Below are 22,073 nucleotides of genomic sequence, written 5' to 3'. Positions count from 1 at the left end.
GACAAGAGACTATCAATATCAGATTTCAAACTGCATTACATCAGTTTTGTTAGCATGTAGTTGGACAAAATAGTTTCTGATAATTTCTTTTATTTTTTCTTCAACTAATATAAATCCTTTTTTTGTGTGTGATATGACAATTCGGTTTTTAGTTTGGTTGGGCTGGGCTGGGCATGGGTCTGCTAATTCTCTAGAAATGCCTGAAGGCTCTAAGGTGGCTTACTGACCTCTATGCTTCATTATTGACCTCTTTACTTTTGAGGCAGCTGGTAGCAGTGGATAGAGTGCCGGGCCTGAAGTCAAGAAAACAAGTACAAATATGCCTCAAATACTGTATGACCCTGGACAAGTTATATAACATGTTTGCCTCTGTTTCCTCAACTGTGAAATGGGGATAATAATATCACCATCTAAGGGTTGTTGTGAGGATCAAAGGAGATAAGATTTTTAAAAGTGCCTAGTGACATCCACATAATGCCATAGGACAATGCCTGGAGCAGCAAAACCCACAGAAGGATGTGCTGAAATCATCTTTTTTTTTTTTTTAAGTGAGGCAATTGGGGTTAAGTGACTTGCCCAGGGTCACACAGCTAGTAAATGTTAAGTGTCTCAGGCCGGATTTGAACTCAGGTACTCCTGACTCCAGGGCCGGTGCTCTATCCATTGTGCCACCTAACTGCCCCTGAAATCATCTTCTAACTAAGAACGGCTTAGAAGGTCAGAAGGAGGGAGTTGCTGTACTGAGACAGGAGTGGAGCCCAACCCCACAGTTACCCTGACACAGCTCCAGTCCCAGGAAGGCCTCACCAGAGGAGGAGACCCCCAGAGCCTCTGAATCAGCTGAAGAGCCAGTGTAGTCTGGAACTAAGCTCACAGTCTGGTGAGAGGTCTGAGCCTTTGGCAGGGGGGAGACTACAGGGGTCTATGCTGGTGCTGAGGCAGAACTTGGGTTTTTCACCCCTGCTGGGAACCAGGAGAGTAGGCTTGAGTAGCAGTGGCCCAGTTCGGGGAGGGGCACAGGCTCATCAGAGCTGACAACCACAGCACACAAAACTGGTTGATTAGCAAGTTGGTCTGTGGTCATCTACAGACCAGGGAACAGGCCAGGCAAGTGAAGAACCTGATTCTCCTTAAATCATACCACCTGGGACTTCTGAAGCTTGGGATACTGCAGCCTGGAAACAGTGCCCCACTTTAAGGAGCTAAGAGTCAAGTAAAAGAAAGGCAAGATGAGCAGACAGAGAAAGGTGAGGACCATAGAAAGTTTCTTCAGTGACAAGGAAGATTGAGGTGCACCCTCAGAGGAAGATGTCAATGTCTAAAGCTTCCAAGAAAAATATGAATTGGTCTCAGGCCATAGAGGTGCTCAAAAAGGACTTTGAAGATAAAGTTACAGAGGTAGAGGAAAAAATGGAAAGAGAAATGAGGGTGATGCAGGAAAGACATGAGAAAAAAGTCAACAGCTTGAAAAAGTCAAATTGGCCAAATGGAAAAGGAGGTACAAAAGCTCTCTGATGAAAATAATTGCCTAAGAATGAGGATTGAACAAATGGAAGCTAGTGACTTTATGAGAAACCAAGACACAATAAAGCAAATCCAAATGAATACAAAAATAGAGGGCAATGTGAAATATCTTCTGGGAAAAACTGCTGACCTGGAAAATAGGTCCAGGAGAGATCATTTGAAAATTATTAGTCTACCTGAAAACTATGATCAAGGAAAGAGCTTAGACATCATCTTTCAAGATATTCTCAGGGAAAATTGCCCTGATATTCTAGAAGCAGAAGATAAAATAGAAATTGAAAGAATCCACCGATCACCTTCAGAAAGAGATCCCAAAAGGAAAACTCCTAGGAATATTATGGCCAAATTCCAGAGCTCTCAGGTCAAGGAGAAAATATTGCAAGCTGGCAAAAAGAAAGAACTCAAGTACTGTGGAGCCCCAGTCAGGATAGCACAAGATCTAGCAGCTTCTACATTAAAGGACTGGAGGGCATGGAATATGATATTCCAGAGGGCAAAGGAATTGGGATTACAACCAAGAATCACCTACCCAACAAGAAGAAAAAATGGGACTTTAATGAAAAAGAGGACTTTCAAGTATTTGTGATGAAAAGACCTGAACTAAATGGCAAATTTGACTTTCAAATACAAGACCCTAGAGCACCTAGAGGTGGGAGACATACCTGGGGTCATGCAGTGGGTCTTGTGTCTTGTGTCTTGTGTCTGAGGCTGGGTTTTGGCTGGGATCCCCCTGGGTCCGGGGTGGATACTTTGTCCACTGTGTCACTTAGCTGCCCCATGATGACATCTTTAGGGTTAAATTGAGGGGTGAGGGGAATGTACTGGGGGAGGGAGAAGGGCAGAGGTGAAACCTACATGAAAGAAACAGGAAAGGGTTTATGGAGTGGGGGAAGAGATAGGGGAGAAACAGGGCAATAAATGAATTTTACACTCATCAGAATAGTCTCAAGGACCTTAATCTCATCAGAGTTGGCTCCAGGAGGGATTCTCTCTCTCTCTCTCTCTCACACACACACACACACACACACACACACACACACACACACACACACACACACACACAGAGTTGGGTGGAGTAATCTATTTAATCTGGGCAGTAAATGAGCCTAACACTCATAAGAATTGGCTCAAAAACCTTAATCTCATCAGAATTGGCTCAAGGAGGGAATAGCATACACACTCAATTGGGTGGAGTAATCTCTCTAACCCAGCAGGAAAATAGATGGGGAAGGGGATAAAGATCGAGGGGCAAAAGAAGGAAAGGCAGATTGGGGGAGGGGACAGACAGAAGCAAATCCCTTTTGAAGAGGGATAGGGTGAAAGAAGATAGATAATAGAGTAAATATCATGGGGAAGGGAATAGGATGGAGGGAAACAGTTAACAATAGTAATCATGAAAAGGAAGAGGAAAATTGTATAAAAAATATAGCAACTCTTTGTGGTGGCTAAGAATTGGGAATCAAGGGAATGTCCATCAGTTGAGGAATTACGGAAGAAGCTGTGGTATATGATTGTGGTGGAATGGTATTGTGCTATAGGAACTGACAAACAGGATGATCCCAGAAAAACCTGGAAAGACTCATGAACTGCTGTATAGTGAAGTGAGCAGAGCTGGGAGGACATTGTGGGTAGTGACAGCAGTATTGTTCAATGAGCAATTGTGAATGACTTAACTACTCTCAGCAATGCAATGATCCAAGACAATCCCAAGGGACTAATGATGAAGCATACTATCCACCCCCATAGAAAGAACTAATAAAAAGAGCACTTGTGGATTGTACATGTATAACCTGGTTGCTGTCTTGTGGAGAGGGGAGGAAAGGGAGGGAGGGAGGGAGAAAAATTTGGAACTCTAAATCTTATGAAAACGAATGTTGAAAACTACCCTTACATGCAACTGGAAAAAATAAAAATAAATGTTTGTCAAAGATTAAATTAACAATTAAAAGTGCCTAGTACAGGGTCTGACACATAGTAGAAGCTTATTCCTTTCCCTTTTCTTTTTTTTTTCTTTTTGCAAGGCAGTTGGGCTAAGTGACTTGCCCTGGGTCACAGAGCTAGTAAGTGTCAAGTGTCTGAGGCCAAATTTGAACTCAGGTCCTCCTGAATCCAGGGCTGGTGCTTTATCCACTGTGCCACCTAGCTACCCCCTTTCCCTTCTTTTTCTTCCCTTCTCTTCCCTCTTGACCTGCCTTGGATCTCTTCAGGACTGGAAATCCCTCTGTGGATTTTAGGGTAGAAGAATCTAGAGGTGATTCTATCTGTACGGTGCAACACACATCTATACCCCAAATGGAGTCAGCTTGCCACAATACCCCCCACACAATATTTTCAGTACCAATAATTTACTTGTGCTTCTTTTTTTTTTTTTTCTTCTTCTTCTTCTTTTTTTTTTTTGCAGGGCAGTGAGGTTTAAGTGACTTGGCCCGGGTCACACAGCTAGTAAGTGTGAAGTGTCTGGGGACAGATTTGAACTCAGGTCCTCCTGAATCCAGGGCCAGTGCTTTATCCACTGCTGCCCTTACTGTGCTTCTTTAAGACATGCAGTTGTGCAATACCACTGTCTCTAACCAATCAATGAAATCTCAGGTATTGAAAACAATGCATTCTCAAATTAGGTTAGACTCGCACATTGAAAGGAAATCTGACAGCACATTTAAAAGAAACCTGATCAGATAGCTTCTTAGCTTTTTGGAGTACTTCTAATGGGTTATTTATGTTCCTTCTGCCTAGGAGCTTACAAACACAAGTGAATAGACTAGCTGTAAAGATTAAAAGGGAAAGATGTGTCTCAGGATTTAGTAAGAAGAACTGATTTGTTTGCACTTTTTTGTTAGCCCGAGTTAAGGAGTTCAGCAAAATATTTCTCAAAGGAATCTAACTCCTTTTCTTAAAGCAAGGGTTGATAACTTTATTGTATCGTGGATCCGTCTGGCAGTCTGGTGAAGACTAAGCACTCATCAGAATAATGTTTCTAAATGCATAAAGTAAGTTACAGAGAGAACTACCATCAAAATATTAAACAAATTTAGGGACTCAAGTTAAGACCATCTACTTTAGTCTTACCTTAGTCTTCTTAGAAGTGGAGCACTTCTCTCCTCCCTCACACCCTCCTCAATTTTAATAGACCCTGTGAGAAGTGATAGGTATATATCCTGGACTTTTTATATTACCACCTCAAACTATAACATTTCAGATTCTTCATTTTCACTTATGACATGAAAGAAAACATCACATCGAGCATCACATTAGTGTTAATACTGAAATTTGAGGAGTTAATTGACCAACCAGCAGTGTTCAGGTCCTAGAGAAGTGATTTTTATTTATTCCCTTATTTTCTCTATTCTCTACTTTTTTGAACCGGCCCAAGCAAAGGATCAGTTATTTGAACAATCGGTAACAACTCCTTCATGGTTTCTTAAGATTTTTATTTTTAAATTATACTTCTCACACTACAACTTCAAACTAAGTTGAGCTATTACAAAAGCATTCGCACATAGGTGCTCTAGGGCCCTGAAAGTTATACTGTTTTGTTATCTCAGAAAGACTAGTTAGTGTGCTTCCTATTTATCCAAATAATTGAGCTCCAGAAATACATTTTGCACGTGGTTCAAATATGAATGAAGATTTAATCTAAGTTCTCTGAAAACATGCATGTGTCTATTCAAAAGATAGCCATAACATCACTTTGTCCCCTACTTTATGTTCATATTCTTCTAGTCCTGGTTTTACTGCTAATTTGGTAATGGGTAAATTGTTTTCCATATTCAAGCGACTCCTGCAGCCTAATTTTATTCAGTTTGTTCTTCTGTAGAATTGTAGTAATGGTAGCTTAAGACAATTCTCTGAGGTAAGTTCCATATTATCCTTATTTTGCTGATAAGGAAACTAAGGCACAGTGGTCACATAGAGCCAGTGTGTGAGTTCAAATTTAAACTCAGGTCTTCTTGACTACAGGCTCTCTCCCCTGTGCCACCTAGCTGCCTCAGTAAAGATCAGGCTGCTACCCTTGGGGATGGGATGGTAGGCCCTGCTGTGTGTCACCTGGATTCCTCTGCTGATTTCCACCTTCCAGAGAGTATCTGTGCAGAGAGCACAGGTAGGGAAGTGCCCCCAGGGGTCTTTGACATTCAGGGTGTTGAATGGTTTGTCTGTATTGTCATTTGCTCTTCTGGCAGGCCCCCTTTTCTACTACTGCCCTAGGGTTTCTGTGGTGGATGAAGTTACTGTGGGGTCTCATTGTATTATTTGGTCATTATTTGGTTTGGTCCTATTTTTAGAATTTTGAGTAGGGGGCTCGAGGCTGCCTGCTTCCTTTTAAGCAAACTTCTTGGCCAAAAGCTCTAAGAGCTTCTCAATGAACAGATTATATTTTGGGGTAGATCCATGTTAAATTATTGTAAGGGGGTCTAGCATCTGCCCAACTTGCTCAGCTAGTACAACCTCACTGCTTGGAGGGTGGTGGTCTCTGGGGAGATTGCTTCTCCCCAGGAGAATCCTGATGATGTATGTGTAAGGAAAATGCTTTGGAAAGCACGAGTAGGCATTCTGTAACTGGCTCTGGTTGGCTAACCACATGGTTAAGGAGATGCTCTCTGATTGGCTTCAGAGCATTAAAAAAACTCCTGGCAGCATCAGATACTTCCTCTTTGCCACTCTTCACTCTGTTTGGTGATAGCTTCTCTCACAGCTCCTGGTGAGTGATTTTATGGTAAGAGGGAGGGCCTTAGGTCCATCTTTCTCCTATAAAGCCCTGAAAAATGGTCTTTGGTCCTTGACTTTTCTATTAGCTCTTTTCCTTTCTATGTGAAGGAAACAGAATTTCTGGCCTTTAGAGTTTCAAAGGGCAGGAGAGTGAGCCATACCTAAGAGCCAGAATCCAGGCTGGGTTTTGTAGCCAGAGCAGTATTGATATGCTGAGGAAAAGGGGAAATTTTTAGCAGTGACTTTTGGAACCCTAGTGGAAGGACTTACTTGGCAGTCATGCTACCTTTAGATGTGCACTTGGTGAGACCAATGCTATATGGGAATAGAACTAAGTTTTGAGCCTATTCCCCCAGGAATGGAGGTAGTATAAGGGAAAGTATGTTCCAGAAGTACCAGTAGAAATGCTTGTATATTTGTTCTTGCTATAGCTTTAAAGTAAATATCCTTATGTCAAACAATTTATATTGTGATTAAATGAAATGGAGGCACTAGTAACTGGCCCCCTAACAAATTCAGGGGAACACATATGGTGGCAGGGAGGGGGGAGGGAAAGCTGATGGCATAGAGCAGGGCTAATTAAGTTTTTTCCATTCCCAACCCCTTTTCTTTTTTGTTTGTTTGGTTTTTGGGGGTTTTTTGCAGGGCAGTGAGAGTTAAGTGACTTGCCCAGGGTCACACAGCTAGTAAATGTCAAGTGTCTGAAGCTAGATTTGAACTCAGGTCCTCTTAAATCCAGGGCTGGTGTTTTATCCACTGTGCCACCTAGCTGTTCCACCAACCCCTTTTCACCAAAGAAATTTTTACAGGACCCCTAGTTTATAGGTATACATAACCTTTTACTATTGTCAAAATTTTTTGTGACCCCCACGTGACACCATATGAGGTCACAACCCACAGTTTAAGAAGCTAGGCCATAGGGGCAGCTAGGTGGCACAGAGCACCAGCCCTGGAGTCAGGAGTACCTGAGTTCAAATTTGGCCTCAGAAACTTAATACTTACTAGCTGTGTGACCCTGGGCAAGTCACTTAACCCCAATTGTCTCACCAAAAAAGAAAAAAAGAAGAATCTAGGGCATAGAGAAGAGAGAACCCAACCTCCTAGAACCTTAGGGCTCTAAGAGAAAGATCCAAACCACACTTAGCTATTAGCCTAGGAGCTAATAAGTGTTAAACATTTATTAAAGCCTTCTTTAGGGATACCCATCAGATTTGCTATAGAAGAGCTACAAGTTAATGTATATAAGGGGTTTTGTAACCATAAAATAAATATATAAGTGTAAGGACAGGGGTCCACCGATTATCCCATCCCATTTTTAAAAATTACATTTATTAGGTAAAAATACTTCTTGATTCAAATCAGTCAGTCAGAACAAACTGAAACACAACACCTTGAAATAATCAAACCCATTTAGTAAAAGAGACTGGATTATAGCACAGAAAAGGAGGAGCTATCTCAAAACCAGGTAGTGACTCAGAGGGTCTAACCATGGAGAGGAAGTAGTGGGGTCTTACAGAATTTAGTCAGAAGAACAGACAGCCCAGGGAGAACCAGCAAAATGAGAAAGAGTAGAGAAGGGAAGTGTGGAGGAAGGCCAGTGTACCCACCTACTCAAGAACTGAGGAAGTCCCGAAAAAATGTCTGCTTTTATTCCAACTTCTCCTTCTGGTGTCTGTCTATCCATAGGCACTACATACAGCTTGTGTTTAAAAAATATTTCAAATTTAACATTGTAAATAGAATTATATAAACACAGCCCTGCTTGTCTCTGTCTCCTGAACTTCCTTATGCTCTCATCTCTTTATTTTTAAGTAGTTTGTTGATAGTTTTCTTCCTTCTTTTTGATATCACTGTCCCCATACTACCTAACACTTTTCCAACCCCATCCCCATGCAAACCCTACCCTATTCTCTGCCAAGAAGTGGGAAGCATAATTCAGCATCAGTCTTCAGGAGTTATGATTGGTCACAATTATTTTCCTTTATAATATTAGTATAAATTTTGTATAAATTTGTATTTTCTAAAAATGTGTTTTCTTGGTTCTGTTCTCTTTACTCCATAAAAGTTCATATAATCCCAGGCTTCTCTGAATCCTTTCCCTTTGTCATATCTTATAACATAATGGTATTCCATTACATTCATATACCATAATTTATGACACATCTCTATCCTATTTCCCATTCTTTGCTACAACAAAAAGTGCTTCTAGAAATATTTTTTGTACGTATGGATTCTCTTCCTCTCTTTCTTTGATCTCTTTGAGGTATGGGCTTAGTAGAGGTGTTACAGGGCAAAAGGTTAACATAGTTTAGTTACTGGTGGGGTAGAATTTCATATTACTTTCCAGAACAACTGTACCACTTAATAGTTCTACTAACAATTTGTTAGTGTGCTTGTCACCCCACAATACCTCCAACAATTGTCATTTTCCTTTTTTGCTATCTTTTCTTATCTGATAGGTGGATAGGTGTGAGGTCAATGGTGTGCCGGATGCAGCTCATACTGACTCTCACAAAGCATTTACACCTTGCAAATCAACATTTGTTAGGTAAGACTTTTTGATTCAAATCTGTCAGAACTGTCTAAAACACATTTGCATAGGCAAATGCTACAAATCTGGGCTTGATTTACTGTTTTTTTCTGATTGTCTAGACTTAAAGTGATAGGAAAAATGTTAATAATGCAAATTATACTTCAATGTGTGTAGTGTGTAGTTTGGGGGAGAGGGAAGAGCCAGTTGTTAAACATTTACCAGGTAGAACCCCAGAGTTGTTTGAATTTGCATTTTTCTTATTATGAGTAATTTGGAATATTTTTATATAGTTGTGGATAGTTTGCATTTCTTCTTTTGAAAACTTACTGTCTCTTCATATCCTTTCATTTACCTATTGGGAATGACTTTCATTCACATATATTTGTATCAGTTCTCTATGTTACTTAAATATCAGACCTTTTATCAAAAAACCTTCTGAAAAAAGTACACACAGAGTTATAACTGCATTGATTTTTGTGTGTGTGAAAACTTGTCAGTTTTATGTTCTAACTTGGGTCTTCCCTACTCTATGCTCTCAGAAATTGATGAAGACTTTGTCCTAATGACAATGAGAAAGGACTTTGTTTTGTTTTGGTTTTTTTGGTTTTTGGGTGAGGCAATTGGGGTTAAGTGACTTGCCCAGGGTCACACAGCTACTAAGTGTCAAGTGTCTGAGGCTGGATTTGAACTCAGGTCCTCCTGATTCCAGGGCCAGTGCTCTATCTACTGCACCATCTAGCTGCTCCCCCTTTTTTTTTTTGGTTTTGTTTTGTTTTGTTTTGTTTTGTTGGTTTTTGGAGAAAGGACTTTCTAACTGCAAGGAATAGGGGGAATAGGGATAGTTGGGGGAAATTGACACCCTGAAAATGTCTCTAGAGATATCCCTTGTCTTTCTCTTCTGTAAGAGCAGTCAAGAAGAAAATTGGGATGACCTAAAAACTATAGATCCTAAGCTTGGGCAGTAATGGGAATCATTGAAGTTTAAGGGTATGGAATTCTAGAAATAACCCTAGTTTCTTTTTCTTTAAGAAAATTCTCGGGGCAGCAAGGTGGTGCAGTGGATAGAGCACTGGCCCTGGAGTCAGGAGTACCTGAGTTCAAATCCGGCCTTAGACACTTAACACTTACTAGCTGTGTGACCCTGGGCAAGTCACTTAACCCCAATTGCCTCGCTAAAAAAAAAAAATTCTCCCTGATAATGATTTGAAGGAAAAGTAAAATTCATGTCAATTTTTGAGTAATTAACATTTAATTTCTTTTTCATTTTTTCAGCAGAAAGAAGAGGTAGTCATAGCAAATAAGCTAAACAATGACAACCTTAAAGTACAAAGGTGAGTCAAAAGTAGGAAATACTTCTTTTCCTTAATTCCTTTTCTCCCCTTTCCTAGTCCCTGACCACCCAAAAGTTCTTTCCCATTAAGGACAACCCTTTCAGCAACCGAGGGAAAAAAAAGTCAGCCAGGTGGTGCAGTGGGTGTAGAAAGCTGAGCCTAGAATCAGGAAAACAACCAGAGTTGAAATCCTGCTTCAGATACTTTCTGGTTGTGTGACCCTGGGCAAGTCATTTAACCTCTGTTTGCCTCAGTGTCCTCACCTATAAAATAAGGGAATTAGAATAAATGGCTTCTAAGCTTGCCTCCAACTATTAAATCTGTGCTCCTGTGATCCAGCTTTGTCCAGGCCTGTTTTCTTCTTCCTATAGTATCAGTGACTGAATAGAATGTCCTATATTCTATTCTGAGTATAGGAGAGACCCCAGTTTTGACTTTTAAGATACAACTACAGGGGCAGCTAGATGGCGCAGTAGATAAAGCACCGGCCCTGGATTCAGGAATACCTGAGTTCAAATCTGGCCTCAGACACTTGACACTTATGAGCTGTGTGACCCTGGGCAAGTCACTTAACCCCCATTGCCCCCCCCCAAAAAAAAGATACAACTACAAAAAGAAAGAAGATAGAACTACTTGGGGATGAAGAGAGGAGAGGAAGGTAAAAGGACTCAGGGCAAGATAGTTGGACTTGGCAAAAATCCACAGATATCCAACAAAATCACATAATAACTTCATTAGACAATTATCAAAGCAGGGCCATGTGATGTATGAGAAAACAGTAGATTTATTTAGTAGATAGCCTGCTGGGCCTGAAACCAGGACTTTCTGGGTTCAAATCCTGCCTCTGATACTTATTGGCCATGTCAGTCACTCACTTCACTTAGCTTCAGTTTTTTCATCTGTGAAGTGTGGACAGTCATATCTGTTGTACTTTGTAGGATTGAGGCTCAGGTGAAATAACTGTAAATGTGGAAAGAACTTTGCAAACTTTAAAATGCTATTTAAACATCAGCTATTATTGTTAGGGCGGGTATCCTCAGGGGAAGATCAGGGAAGGCTTCATGGAGGAGGTGGCATTTGCATTGGACTTTAATGGGATATAGATAGGGACTGGATTTGTCATTTCATTAGTATAGGAAACTCCCAGGAGAAGAAATTCCCTAAAACAATGCAGATCAGCAGCTTCTCTGCAAATTTTAGTCTTAGAGAGTTTGTCTAAAGCCCTGAGTGGTTAAATGCACTTGCCCAGGGTCAGGGTCAGGGTCAGAGGTGGGACTCCAACCTCTAGGTCCTCCAGGCTAGCTCTCTATCCACTGTGCTGTGCTACCTCTTTGGAGCTTTAAGAATTGGGTAAGAATTGAGCATTCAGGGAAGGAGAAGAAAGACATTTTAGACCTAATGAGCAGTGTAAGGAAAGGCTCACAGTTATGAGAGCACAGACATGTGTTCAGCAGAAGAAAAGGGTCAGTTTTACTAGAACATAGAAGCTGGAAACATGGATGGCATTTTTCTGCTCTCATGTAGCTTGAGGCTGAGTTGGGGAGATAAAGCCATTGAGACAGGTACCTGTAATACAAGGTAGAGTAAGTGTCATTCAGAGAGATATGAACAGATTGCTCTAGAAATTCGTTGGAGATTATTTCCATTTAGAGGATCATTAACTTTTCAGGAAGGAAATGACATTTTATGCAAGCATTAGTAAGTTTTCAGGTAGCAGAGAGCTAGGTGCATGAGCAAACCAACAGTCTAATTATACAAAATGCCACCTATAGACTTTCCTTCTAGTAATGATATAAAGAGAACTAAATAAACTATCACTCAAAGATAAAATCAATAATCTTTTGAAAAACATTATTTCCTCTCACATTTGCATAAATTAGCTAACTGAAGTTCCTGGGTACATGTTAAATACTACAAAATGACCAAATTTCAGTTTCAGAAGATGGGAAAGGACCAAAGAAGACTTTTGCTCCACCTAGAAAAAAAGCCTGCACTGTGATCCCTTGCTCTTCAGATGCCCCCAACAATGAAGATGCTCAAGGAATCGGGCTCCCTGGGGTAGATGCCAGCCAAGGCCAGCCAAAAGAAAAGACACAGAAGAAAAAGGAAAAAGTCACAAGAAAGAACTCAGGAAGTGACAAAGAGGGGAAGGGGCCCCTAGCTACCAAGACTAGCAAAGAACAGGATGCTAAAGGAGATGAGAGGAAAACAGATAAGGTACCTTCCAGACAGTATGGTTGAGATCATGCCATTTCTATCTTTGTCCTCTGTCAGGACACCTCCTATAACCCCGAAAAAGGGAATCTTTCCATATGGAGAGTTCTCCAGAGTAGGAAATGACCTAGCTTTTTTTTGCTTTCATATTTTCTGGTTTTTCTCCCCTACTCCTTAACTTTTGTACATTCATTCTCATATGTAATTTCTCCCCCTCCTACCAGAACTTTAATCTCTTATTTCTCTTACTATATAAAAGAGTTTTGGTCCTAGTACTTATGAATAAGGAGGTAGGGGGAAAACTTAAGTCCTTTCTCCACTTTGGCTTCTTAGAAGTCCCGTAACTTGTCCAGGAAAACTTTAAATTAATTAACCCCTCAGCCTTGTGAGTTCCTTACCTCACTTTCCAAAAATGTCTACCTGGCCATGGTGGAAACTAACTCTCAGAGCGTGTGCGCTCGCTCTCCCTCTCTCCCTCTCTCTCTTTCCAGGAGACAACTAGTCTCACCAATGAACAGTTTGAGGAGATTGTCCAGTGCGTGCTTAAGAAGTCCCTGCAGGAGTGCCTGGATATGGCCTGTGGTAGGAGAGATTGGAGGTGGGGAGGGCAAAGTGGCAGGTGTCTGAGCAAGAGTAGGCTTAACAGTTCCTCCATCACCCTACTCTGGTAGGTGCAGAATAGAGAAATTCTAGAAGGGAGCTTCAGAGAGCATCTAGTTTATACCTGAACCACCAGACAGTATTATAACCAAACTATCCTAGATAGAGTTCATTTTTTTTTTTTTTTTGGCGGGGCAATTGGGGTTAAGTGACTTGCCCAGGGTCACACAGCTAGTAAATGTTAAATGTCTGAGGCCGGATTTGAACTCAGGTACTCCTGACTCCAGGGCCGGTGCTCTATCCACTGCGCCACCTAGCTGCCCCACGTGTTCAATATATTTCAAATCACTATCCTTTTGCAGAAGGAGCTTGATGGACAAGGGGATGTAAAATGGAGTATCGGTGACTAATACTATACCCAAATATTGATATAAAGTACTACTCTGGTATGTGGGAACATATGGTTTCAATTCAATCTGAGAAACTTCCTAGAACAAGTTGGTTTCAAAATCGCTAAAAACTAAAGGGGCCTGATTTTAGTTTAGAATAAGGAAAAGCTTATATACATACACATACATCCATCCATACATGTGCAGACTTGTGATTTCATTAGTGTGGGGAATTCCTCACTTGGAAACCCTGCACTGCTGTAGATCTCTGACTTTTCTGTAATTTACAATCTTAGAGAGTTGCCTGGGGCAGCGAAAGAGAAAGGGATGTGGACTTGGACCCAAATCTTTCTGACTTCCAGGCTTGTCCCCAACATGCCATATCTCTATTCTCCAAAGAATTAGAGCTATACAGGACAGCTAGATGGCACAGTGGAGAGAGCACTGACCCTGAAGTCAGGAGGACCTGAGTTCAAATTTTACCCGAGACACTAGCTGTGTAACCCTGGACAAGTCACTTAACCCCAATTGCCTTAAACATCCGGGGCCGTCTCCAGTCATCCTGATATATATCTTGTTACTGGACCCAGATAGCTCTGGAGGAGAGAGTGAGGTGGGTGACCTTGCACAGTCCTCCCTCACTTAAATCCAATTCAGTGTAAGTCGTGACATCACCGTGATGTCATGGTCCTCTTTGAGAATGAAGGACAAACAAAAGCAACCACAGAATTAATGAATTTACTGTCACTAGAGGTATTGGATTAGGTGACTTTCAAGATCCTTTTCAACTCCAAATTTTGATAATTCTTTGATTAGGCAAATGGTCAGGGGCTGGCTATTTTAGGAATAGAGTAAGAGACAGTGTAGTCCAAGGTATAGCACCAGGAGAGAAAGGGGTACTTATCTTCTTCCAGAAACTTATTCTATTTACAGTGTTACATTTTTGTGGGGATAAATTTGGGGCCTTGGTTTTTCAGAGACTTCATGTGTTCAACGCATTGAATGTTCCCCAGGGGCAAAGGAGACAAGTATTAATACTGCTACTACTGATGTGGATAGGTAAGTTTATCCTAGTAAGCCAACATAGAGGCCAAGAGTGGGTGTACCTGTAGTGAGTGGGACACGCCTTTGCAGAGGTTGCTTAGTCCATGAGATACCCCTGTTTGTCTGGGTTGCCGAAGAAGTCAGTGAGTATAGTCAGATGAAATTATCTTTGGAGTCTTATGGAGTTTAGAATTCTTTAGTTTTCCTTAACTCCTCTGTCTTTGAGCTCTTTAAAGGTAAAGATGCTACAGATTACTGCTTTTTGCCATCTTTCTAAAAAATTCCATTTTCAGGAAACTGCTGGGGACACCTCATCCCTCCAGAATCCCTGTGTCTAAAGAGGATATGATTGTTCCTGAGACCCAGTCACCCCAGTTAGATCCTTTACCCTCTGAGAAGAAACAGAACATACTTTCCTTAAGCAAGAAAAGAAAAGAAGCAAGTAAGTATATTCATACTTAGGCAGCCCCTTTAATGTCAAGCTTGGGAGCTATTTCTAATGTATTAGAGAGTTGTGGAAACAGCAAATAAGGGACATACGGGCTTGGACAAGAAACAGGCCATTGTTTTGACCTTCTCTCCCACCCGCTCAATTTTTAAACAGTAAATTTTTATTGATATATATATATTTTTTGTTTTTATATCACCTGTGCTATAGTATACTCCCTCAGTATAACATATCTGCTGGGCAGATCCTTCAGCTGAGTCTGTTTTTTTCTGTAGCTCAAGTCCCAGTTACCAGACTTGACCCTCTTCTTGACTCATAGAAAATACACTCAGGTTGTGGCAGCTAAGTAGCACAGGATAGCGCCCCAGGCCTAAAGTCAGAAAGACTTCATGAATTCAAATCCAGCCTCAGATGTTTAATAGCTGTGTGACCATGGGTAAGTCACTTAACCGTGTTTGCCTCAGTCTTCTCATCTGTAAAATGAGCTGAGGGAAAAAAAGGCAAACCACTCCAGTATCTTTGCCAAGTAAACCCCAAATGGGGTCATGAAGAGTTGGATGCAAACTGAAACAACTGTACAACAACAGAGATCACACTCCTCAGAGCTGGGTGCACTGTCAAAGAGACATACTGGTCAAAGAGCTCTATTGAAGGATGTCATTTTCATAGTGTGGAGAAATCCCCCACCCCAAGAATCTAGGAACTGTTTCCTCTCAAGTGCTGGGTTCTCCTTCCATAGTAGCTTTCTTCCCTACTGCCATGGGTCACATTCTTCTGAGCTATCTATTACCTCTATTCTCTCCTTATTTTTTGAAGAAGCACCAGGAATGTGGCCAGTCCTTGGTCAACCAGTGGCTAGCTGTCTTCTAATCTCATCACTTTTTTTTTAAGTGAGGCAATTGGGGTTAAGTGACTTGCCCAGGGTCACACAGCTAGTAAGTGTTAAGTGTCTGAGGCCGGATTTGAACTCAGGTACTCCTGACTCCAGGGCTGGTGCTCTGTCCACTGTGCCATCTAGCTGCCCCAAATCTCATCACTTTTGAGCAGAGAAATTCTTTGCACCTTATAGAGGGGTATCACATTGTAAACACTTGTATTGCATTCAAGACCTTAATAGATACCTCATTATCTCTCACTATATTGCATTTTATCACTTAAGTGGGTTTTTTTCACCTTTACATATATCAGCATTGCATTTGCCATCTTTGCCAGTCTGGTAGGTAAAATTTTAAATTTGCTGGGGGGGAAGGGTGTTATCAGTTTGTGATTATCAAATTCTATGCTACTGTGTTTATTTGCTTCTCTATGTATTGTAGCTACTCTGTTCCACTGATTTCCCTTACTGCTTTGCATCATTTTGAGATCTGATACTGATAGTTACCTTTCCTTCCCATTTATTTTTCATTATTCCCTTTAAGATGCTTGGGTTTTTTTGTTACTTGGTATGAATTTTGTTATTTTATTTGAATGGAATTTCTTTGAATTTTGTTGCTTATAAATAGGAATACTGATGGTTTATATAGATTTTATCTTTATATATATATTGCTGGAGTTATTCTTTTTTTTTTTTGCAGGGCAATGAGGGTTAAGTGATTTGCCCAGGGTCACACAGCTAGTTAAGTGTCTGAGGGTGGATTTGAACTCAGGTCCTCCTGAATCCAAGGCCAGTGCTTTATCCACTGCGCCACCTAGCTGCCCTAAAGTTATTCTTTCATTTAATTTTAGATTACTTACTAGGGTTCTCTAAGTATACCATCATATCATCTGTAAAAAAAGGTGATTTTGTTTTCCCTTTGTGAGGAATTAATTGTGATTTGGGATTTCTATGACCCCATCTTTGGCTAAAATTAGAAAAATTAGTGCCCGTGCGCACTGACCTCATGCTGGACACCCACATGCCTACATGGGCCTGGCCAAATTATAATGAAGACAAGTCTGGTAGTCTTCAGCATCCAGAAGCTGGCCGGCTTTAAGCTGAAGAGCCACCTGTTAGTTTTGTCAATCAAAGTTGTCAGCTTGGGGCTGTGTGTGTGGTCAGCCCTGTTTTCCAGTCTTGCGGAGGTTTTTGGGAGAAAGCCAGGGAGGGGAGGAGTGAGCTCATTATTGCATGCATGAGAGAGGAAGAGAGATGCTGGTGGACCTTGGGACTGGGCCGGGAACGCTGCACAGCTAGTTCTCCTTGGAACCGCAGATTCTGGGTGGTGGTGAATTTGTGTTGTTGAGGCCAGGTTAAATCTTTGGAGCTAGCTGGGCTGGAGGCAGGTTCAGGGTGCCTGGGGCCTTTTTGCTCCAGAGATTTAGAGTCTAATTCCCATTAATAAAACCTGTTTTGAGGGCAGCTAGGTGGCGCAGTGGATAAAGCACCAGCCCTGATTCAGGAGTACCTGAGTTCAAATCTGACCTCAGACACTTGACACTTACTAACTGTGTGATCCCAGGATCACTTAACCCTCATAGCCCGGAAAAAATAAAAATAAATAAAAATAAAACCTTTTTTTTTTTTTTAAAGAGGCTGTTAATCTCCTTTCTTACCCCAATATTACAGCAAGCCACCCAATTAAGTCTCCCCATACTAAATTTGTCCCTTACACCTTGATCTATGTTTCTTCCCCGCCCCTTCCCTCCCAATTTCCTTTTCTTATTGCTATAACTAGCTTTCTAGAACTAACTTAAATAGTGGTAGTGGTAATGGGTATTCACGCTCAACCTCTGATTTTATTGGAAAGACCTTTAACTTTTTTCCATTATATATAATGTTTATTTCTAGATATAGATAAATACTATTTACTATATTAAGGTTTATTTATTTCTATGATTTCTAGAATTTTAATAGAAATTGGAGCTAGATTTTGTCAAAAGCCTTTTCAGCATCTATTGATATAATCATAAGGTTTTTATTATGTATGTTAACACAGTTTTTCATATCTATGATCTTTCATATATTGAACCAACTCTGAGTTCCTAGTATAAACCCAGGAAGCTGACCATAGTATAAAATCTTTTTACTGTGTGATTTTAGCCTAGTTGCTAGTACTGTATTTGCAATTTTTGCATTTGCATCAAAAAATTCACTTAGGATAAAAAATGAAGCCGTCAAATGGGGGGGAAATCATTGTATCAAATTTCTCTGATAGTTTTGGTTCAAAAAGCAACAGATATTTGTAACCAAAAGCCATTTCCCAATAGATAAGTGATCAAATAGTATGAACAGTTCTTTTCCTTTTAATCCTCCTTCCTACACCCCCCTCCAATATTCAAGATCATTTTGCTTGGAATTATTCCCTTACCTTTCTTGTCCTCCTTCATAGGACCCTTGTTTACCTTTTCTTTGTCCATTTTTCTGAGGCAGTTGGGGTTAAGTGACTTGCCCAGAGTCACACAGCTAGTGTCAAGTGTCTGAGGCCAGATTTGAACCCAGGTCTTCCTGACTCTAGGGCCAGTGCTCTATTCACTGTGCTACCTAGCTGCCCCTCCTGCAATTCTCTCTTGAGATTAATGTATTTCTCTACTGTGGGGCAGCTAGGTGGATAAGTAGATAGAGCACTGGCCCTAGAGTCCAGAGAACTTGAATTTAAATCTGACCTCAGATACTTACTAGCTGTGTGACCCTGAGCAAGTCACTTAACCCCAATTGCTTTAAACATCCAGGGCCATCTCCAGTCGTCCTGATATATATTTTGCCACTGGACCCAGATGGCTCTAGGGGAGTGAGGTTGGGGATCTTGCACAACACTCCCTCACTTAAAATCTAATTCATGGTCCTCATTGAGACAACAACTTTTCTCTACTGATATCTGTGTATATGGCCAATTGTATTCAGTCTTCTTTTATCTCATTCAGATGAAAGTGAAGTTCATAGGAGTCCCATTCCCTCCCCCCTTTCCCCCCATATACTTTTCATCTTATGGCTCTGCTATGCTATAGTGATTTCCTTCCTCTTCTTCCTTTTCTCTCTGCCTCCCATTTTTGTCTTTTCCTAAGACCATTAAAATAAATTAAAACCATCTTTTACCATTTTAATGTTTCTCTATGATCCTTAAATGAAGTGGATGGAGCACTTGTCCCAGAGTCAGAAAGATCTGAGTTCAAGTATGACCTCAGACACTTAGTAACTGAGTGACCCTGGGCAAGACACTTAATCCCTATTTGTTTTGGGGGGTTTTTTGGGGGATGAGGCATTTGGGGTTAAGTGACTTGCCCAGGGTCACACAGCTAGTAACTGCCAAGTGTCTGAGGCCGGATTTGAACTCAGGTCCTCCTGACTCCAGGGTCAGTTCTCTATCCACTGAGTCACCTAGCTGCCCCAACTTAATCCCTATTTGAATCAGTTCCTCATCTGTAAAATGGGCACACCCTGGAAAAGAAAATGACAAACCACTCCAGTATCTTTGCCAAGAAAACCCTATGGACGTGTCCTTGGGCCACATAGAGTCAGACACAACTGAGACTGAAAAACAATGACCCTTAAAGATAATAAGTTTCTTATCCCTCTATTAACATATAAACAATTCATCCTCATGTTCTCTCTCAATTAAACACATATGTTTTCCTTTCTTTGTTTCTCTGTTTCCAAATGTCTATGTATTCAGTTCTGGCCTTTTCATCAGGATTGCTTAGAAATCCTCTATTCCATTAAAAGACCATTTCCCCTACCCCATCCCCCCATCCCCATGTAGGATTATACTTAGTTTTGCCATATATGTTATTCTTGATTGTAAACTATTATCTCTTTCCTTTTATAATATTATATTCTCAGCTTTTATAGCGATAGCTAAGTACTCATTCTTGTGCAGTCCTAATTGTGGCTCCTTAATATCTAAATTTTCTCTTTTTGGTAACTTGCAGTATTTTTCTTTCTTTTATCTGGAAGCTTTAGGTTTTGGATTTTTTTGTGGGGCAGTGAGGGTTAAGTGACTTGCCCAAAGTCACATAGCTAGTAAGCGTCAACTGTCTGAGGCTGGATTTGAACTCGGGTCCTCCTGAATCCACGGTTGGTGTTTTATCCACTAACCCACCTAGCTGCCCCAGAAGCTTTAGATTTTGCATATGACTTACCTGGAAGTTTTCATTTGGGACTTTCTGAAGGTGACTGGTAGATTCTGTTTTCATTTTGAACTCTGGTTCTAAGAGTTTCTGAGCAATTTTCATTTATCATTTTCATAATTTTTCAGATCATCATTTTCAGGTCACTCCTTGACCTGTTTCTGATATTAATATTTCTTAGATTTTTCTTCTTTTTTTGTTTTTGTTTTTTACATTTTTTTGTTTTATTTTTCTATTTCTTATATTATTGTGTCATTGTTTTCTATCTGACCCATTCCTTTTCAGAGCATTCGATTCTTAAGTGTAAGGGCCAAATTTAATATGGGGAGAGTTAATTGGGTGGCTTGCCATAATTTTGGGGTTCAGAAAATAATGAGGGACCTCTAGGTCCAAAGTTTCCTCCCTTCCAAACTGCCTTTTTTAGTTATTTCTCCCAGGCCAATAAGAAAGGAGATTAACAGCCTCTTTTCCACAAACAAATCAGGTTTTATTAATGGGAATAAAATATACAACAAAGGTGAAGTTAAAGCCAGTAACAAGGGAAATGGGGAAGAGAAAAATGGATAAGCTCCCTGGCTCTAGCAAAGACTGACTCAATCCCCAAACTTGCTTCCAGCTCAGCTAATTCAAAAAGCTGGCCTTGTTTCTATTAACTCACCACCTGGGGTCCGTAGTTTCTATAGGAGTTAGCTGTGCAGCCCCTCTCCAGTCCACTCTCGGGAGCTCACCAACAGGAAAGAGAGAGCTCCCAACCTCAGTGTTCTCTTTTCTACCTTTTCTCTCCTTCCCCCAAAAGGGAAGTCCTTCAAGTTGCTTGGCCAAGAGCAGCCCCCCACCCACCCACCCACCCCTGACATCAGTAGTATACATCACTCATGGAAGGCCAGGTATGGCCTATATTTAATCATCCCAAGTAGGTACTTAGTTTCTCAAACAATACTAAATCAATCAGGTGGGACCCCTGGGCATCTGCCAAATTCTATTATTTTATCACATAAGTGAGACTTTCTGTCATATGATCTAAGATGCCCTTTTTGCCATTGTTTCTTCCTCCCTGGACCCAGAGTTTTTTGTTTGTCTGTTGTCCCTCTCAGGCTTTACCTACACTTGTTGTGGTATTACTGTCATCTTCAGGGTTTAATCCTTTGCATCTCTCATACCAAGGTATTTCCTCATGGTGGTTGGAGAGTTTTCTTGTGTTGGGGGGGAGGGTTGGGGAGGGCGCTGCTTCTACTTGTGAAACTCAGCAAATAAACATCATGGTCAGGGTCTAAGGTGTCTTGAGTATAGTGGGCCAGACTAGCCCCCTTCTTCTAGCTGCTTGCAATATTTTCTCCTTGACCTGGGAGTTCTGGAATTTGGCTTTAATATTCCTGGAGGTTTTCCTTTTGGGATCTCTTTCAGGAGGTGATCAGTGTATTCTTTCAATTTCTATTTTAGCTTCTGCTTCTAGAATATCAGGGCAATTTTCCCTCACAATCTCTTGGAGGATGGTATCTAAGCTCTTGTTTTGGTCATAGTTTTCAGGTAGTCCAATGATTTTCAAATTATCTCTCCTGGATTTATTTTCCAGGTCAGCTGTTTTTCCAAGGAGATATTTCACATTGCCCTCTATTTTTTCATTCAATTGGATTTGCTTTACCATGTCTTGGTTTCTCATAAGTTAACTAGCTTCCATTTGTTCAGTCCTAATTCTTAGGCAATTATTTTCATCAGACAGTTTTTTTATCTCCTTTTCCATTTGGCTTTTCAAACTGTTGACTTTTTTCTCATGACTCTGCTGCATTGCTCTCATTTCTCTTTCCATTCTTTCCTAGCCCCCTTCTTCAAAGGATTCTGGAGCCCTGCCTTGGAGTGGCCTTATAAAAGGCCAGAGATCTTGTTAGCCCTGCTGTTAGGTTCAGCTTGAATCCCTTATTCTTGGTGCAGAGTTCAAGGGTTATTCCTGTGTTCTGTTCCTTCCAGAAGCTTCAGGAACTGCTGAGGTTGGATTTTGCTGGGGCCAGTGGACTCTATTTAGAGTGCCCCGAGATTGCTTTATCTACCATGGCAGGGCTAGAATGAGGCATGGGTCAGTCTCAAAGCTCTATTTCCATTGTGGGATCACCTAAAATATCCTAAAGTTTTACTCTTCTATGCTGAGCTTAGTCAGCCCAGCCGTGAATTTGGAGGAGCCTTGAGCTAGATTTGTGTTGTGCTAGATCAGAACAGAATGCCCCAGTCAATCTCTTTAAGCCAAATGG

The 22,073-nt window shown here is 40.9% G+C and overlaps 1 protein-coding gene across 3 annotated transcripts in view; it reads left to right on the top strand.

Annotated features, from left to right (window-relative positions):
• The window catches only part of ZCWPW1 (zinc finger CW-type and PWWP domain containing 1), a 45,735-nt gene that overhangs the window by 7,939 nt on the left and 15,723 nt on the right, over positions 1–22,073 (top strand). For 2 of the 3 annotated variants that reach the window (XM_043999929.1, XM_043999930.1), the window contains exons 1-7: positions 6,167–6,220; positions 8,688–8,776; positions 10,034–10,092; positions 12,026–12,309; positions 12,798–12,888; positions 14,273–14,354; positions 14,633–14,781. In XM_043999929.1, coding sequence (XP_043855864.1) covers positions 10,071–10,092; positions 12,026–12,309; positions 12,798–12,888; positions 14,273–14,354; positions 14,633–14,781 — 628 coding nt within the window. In that variant the 5' untranslated portion in view covers positions 6,167–6,220; positions 8,688–8,776; positions 10,034–10,070. Of the gene's footprint in view, positions 1–6,166; positions 6,221–8,687; positions 8,777–10,033; positions 10,093–12,025; positions 12,310–12,797; positions 12,889–14,272; positions 14,355–14,632; positions 14,782–22,073 lie in introns of those variants that run through there. The other variant, XM_043999928.1, reaches the window with a different exon arrangement.

Source organism: Dromiciops gliroides, chromosome 4 (genome assembly GCF_019393635.1).
Source record: "Dromiciops gliroides isolate mDroGli1 chromosome 4, mDroGli1.pri, whole genome shotgun sequence".
Taxonomy (NCBI): Eukaryota; Metazoa; Chordata; class Mammalia; order Microbiotheria; family Microbiotheriidae; genus Dromiciops; species Dromiciops gliroides.
This window is presented reverse-complemented; position numbering and strand designations above follow the sequence as displayed.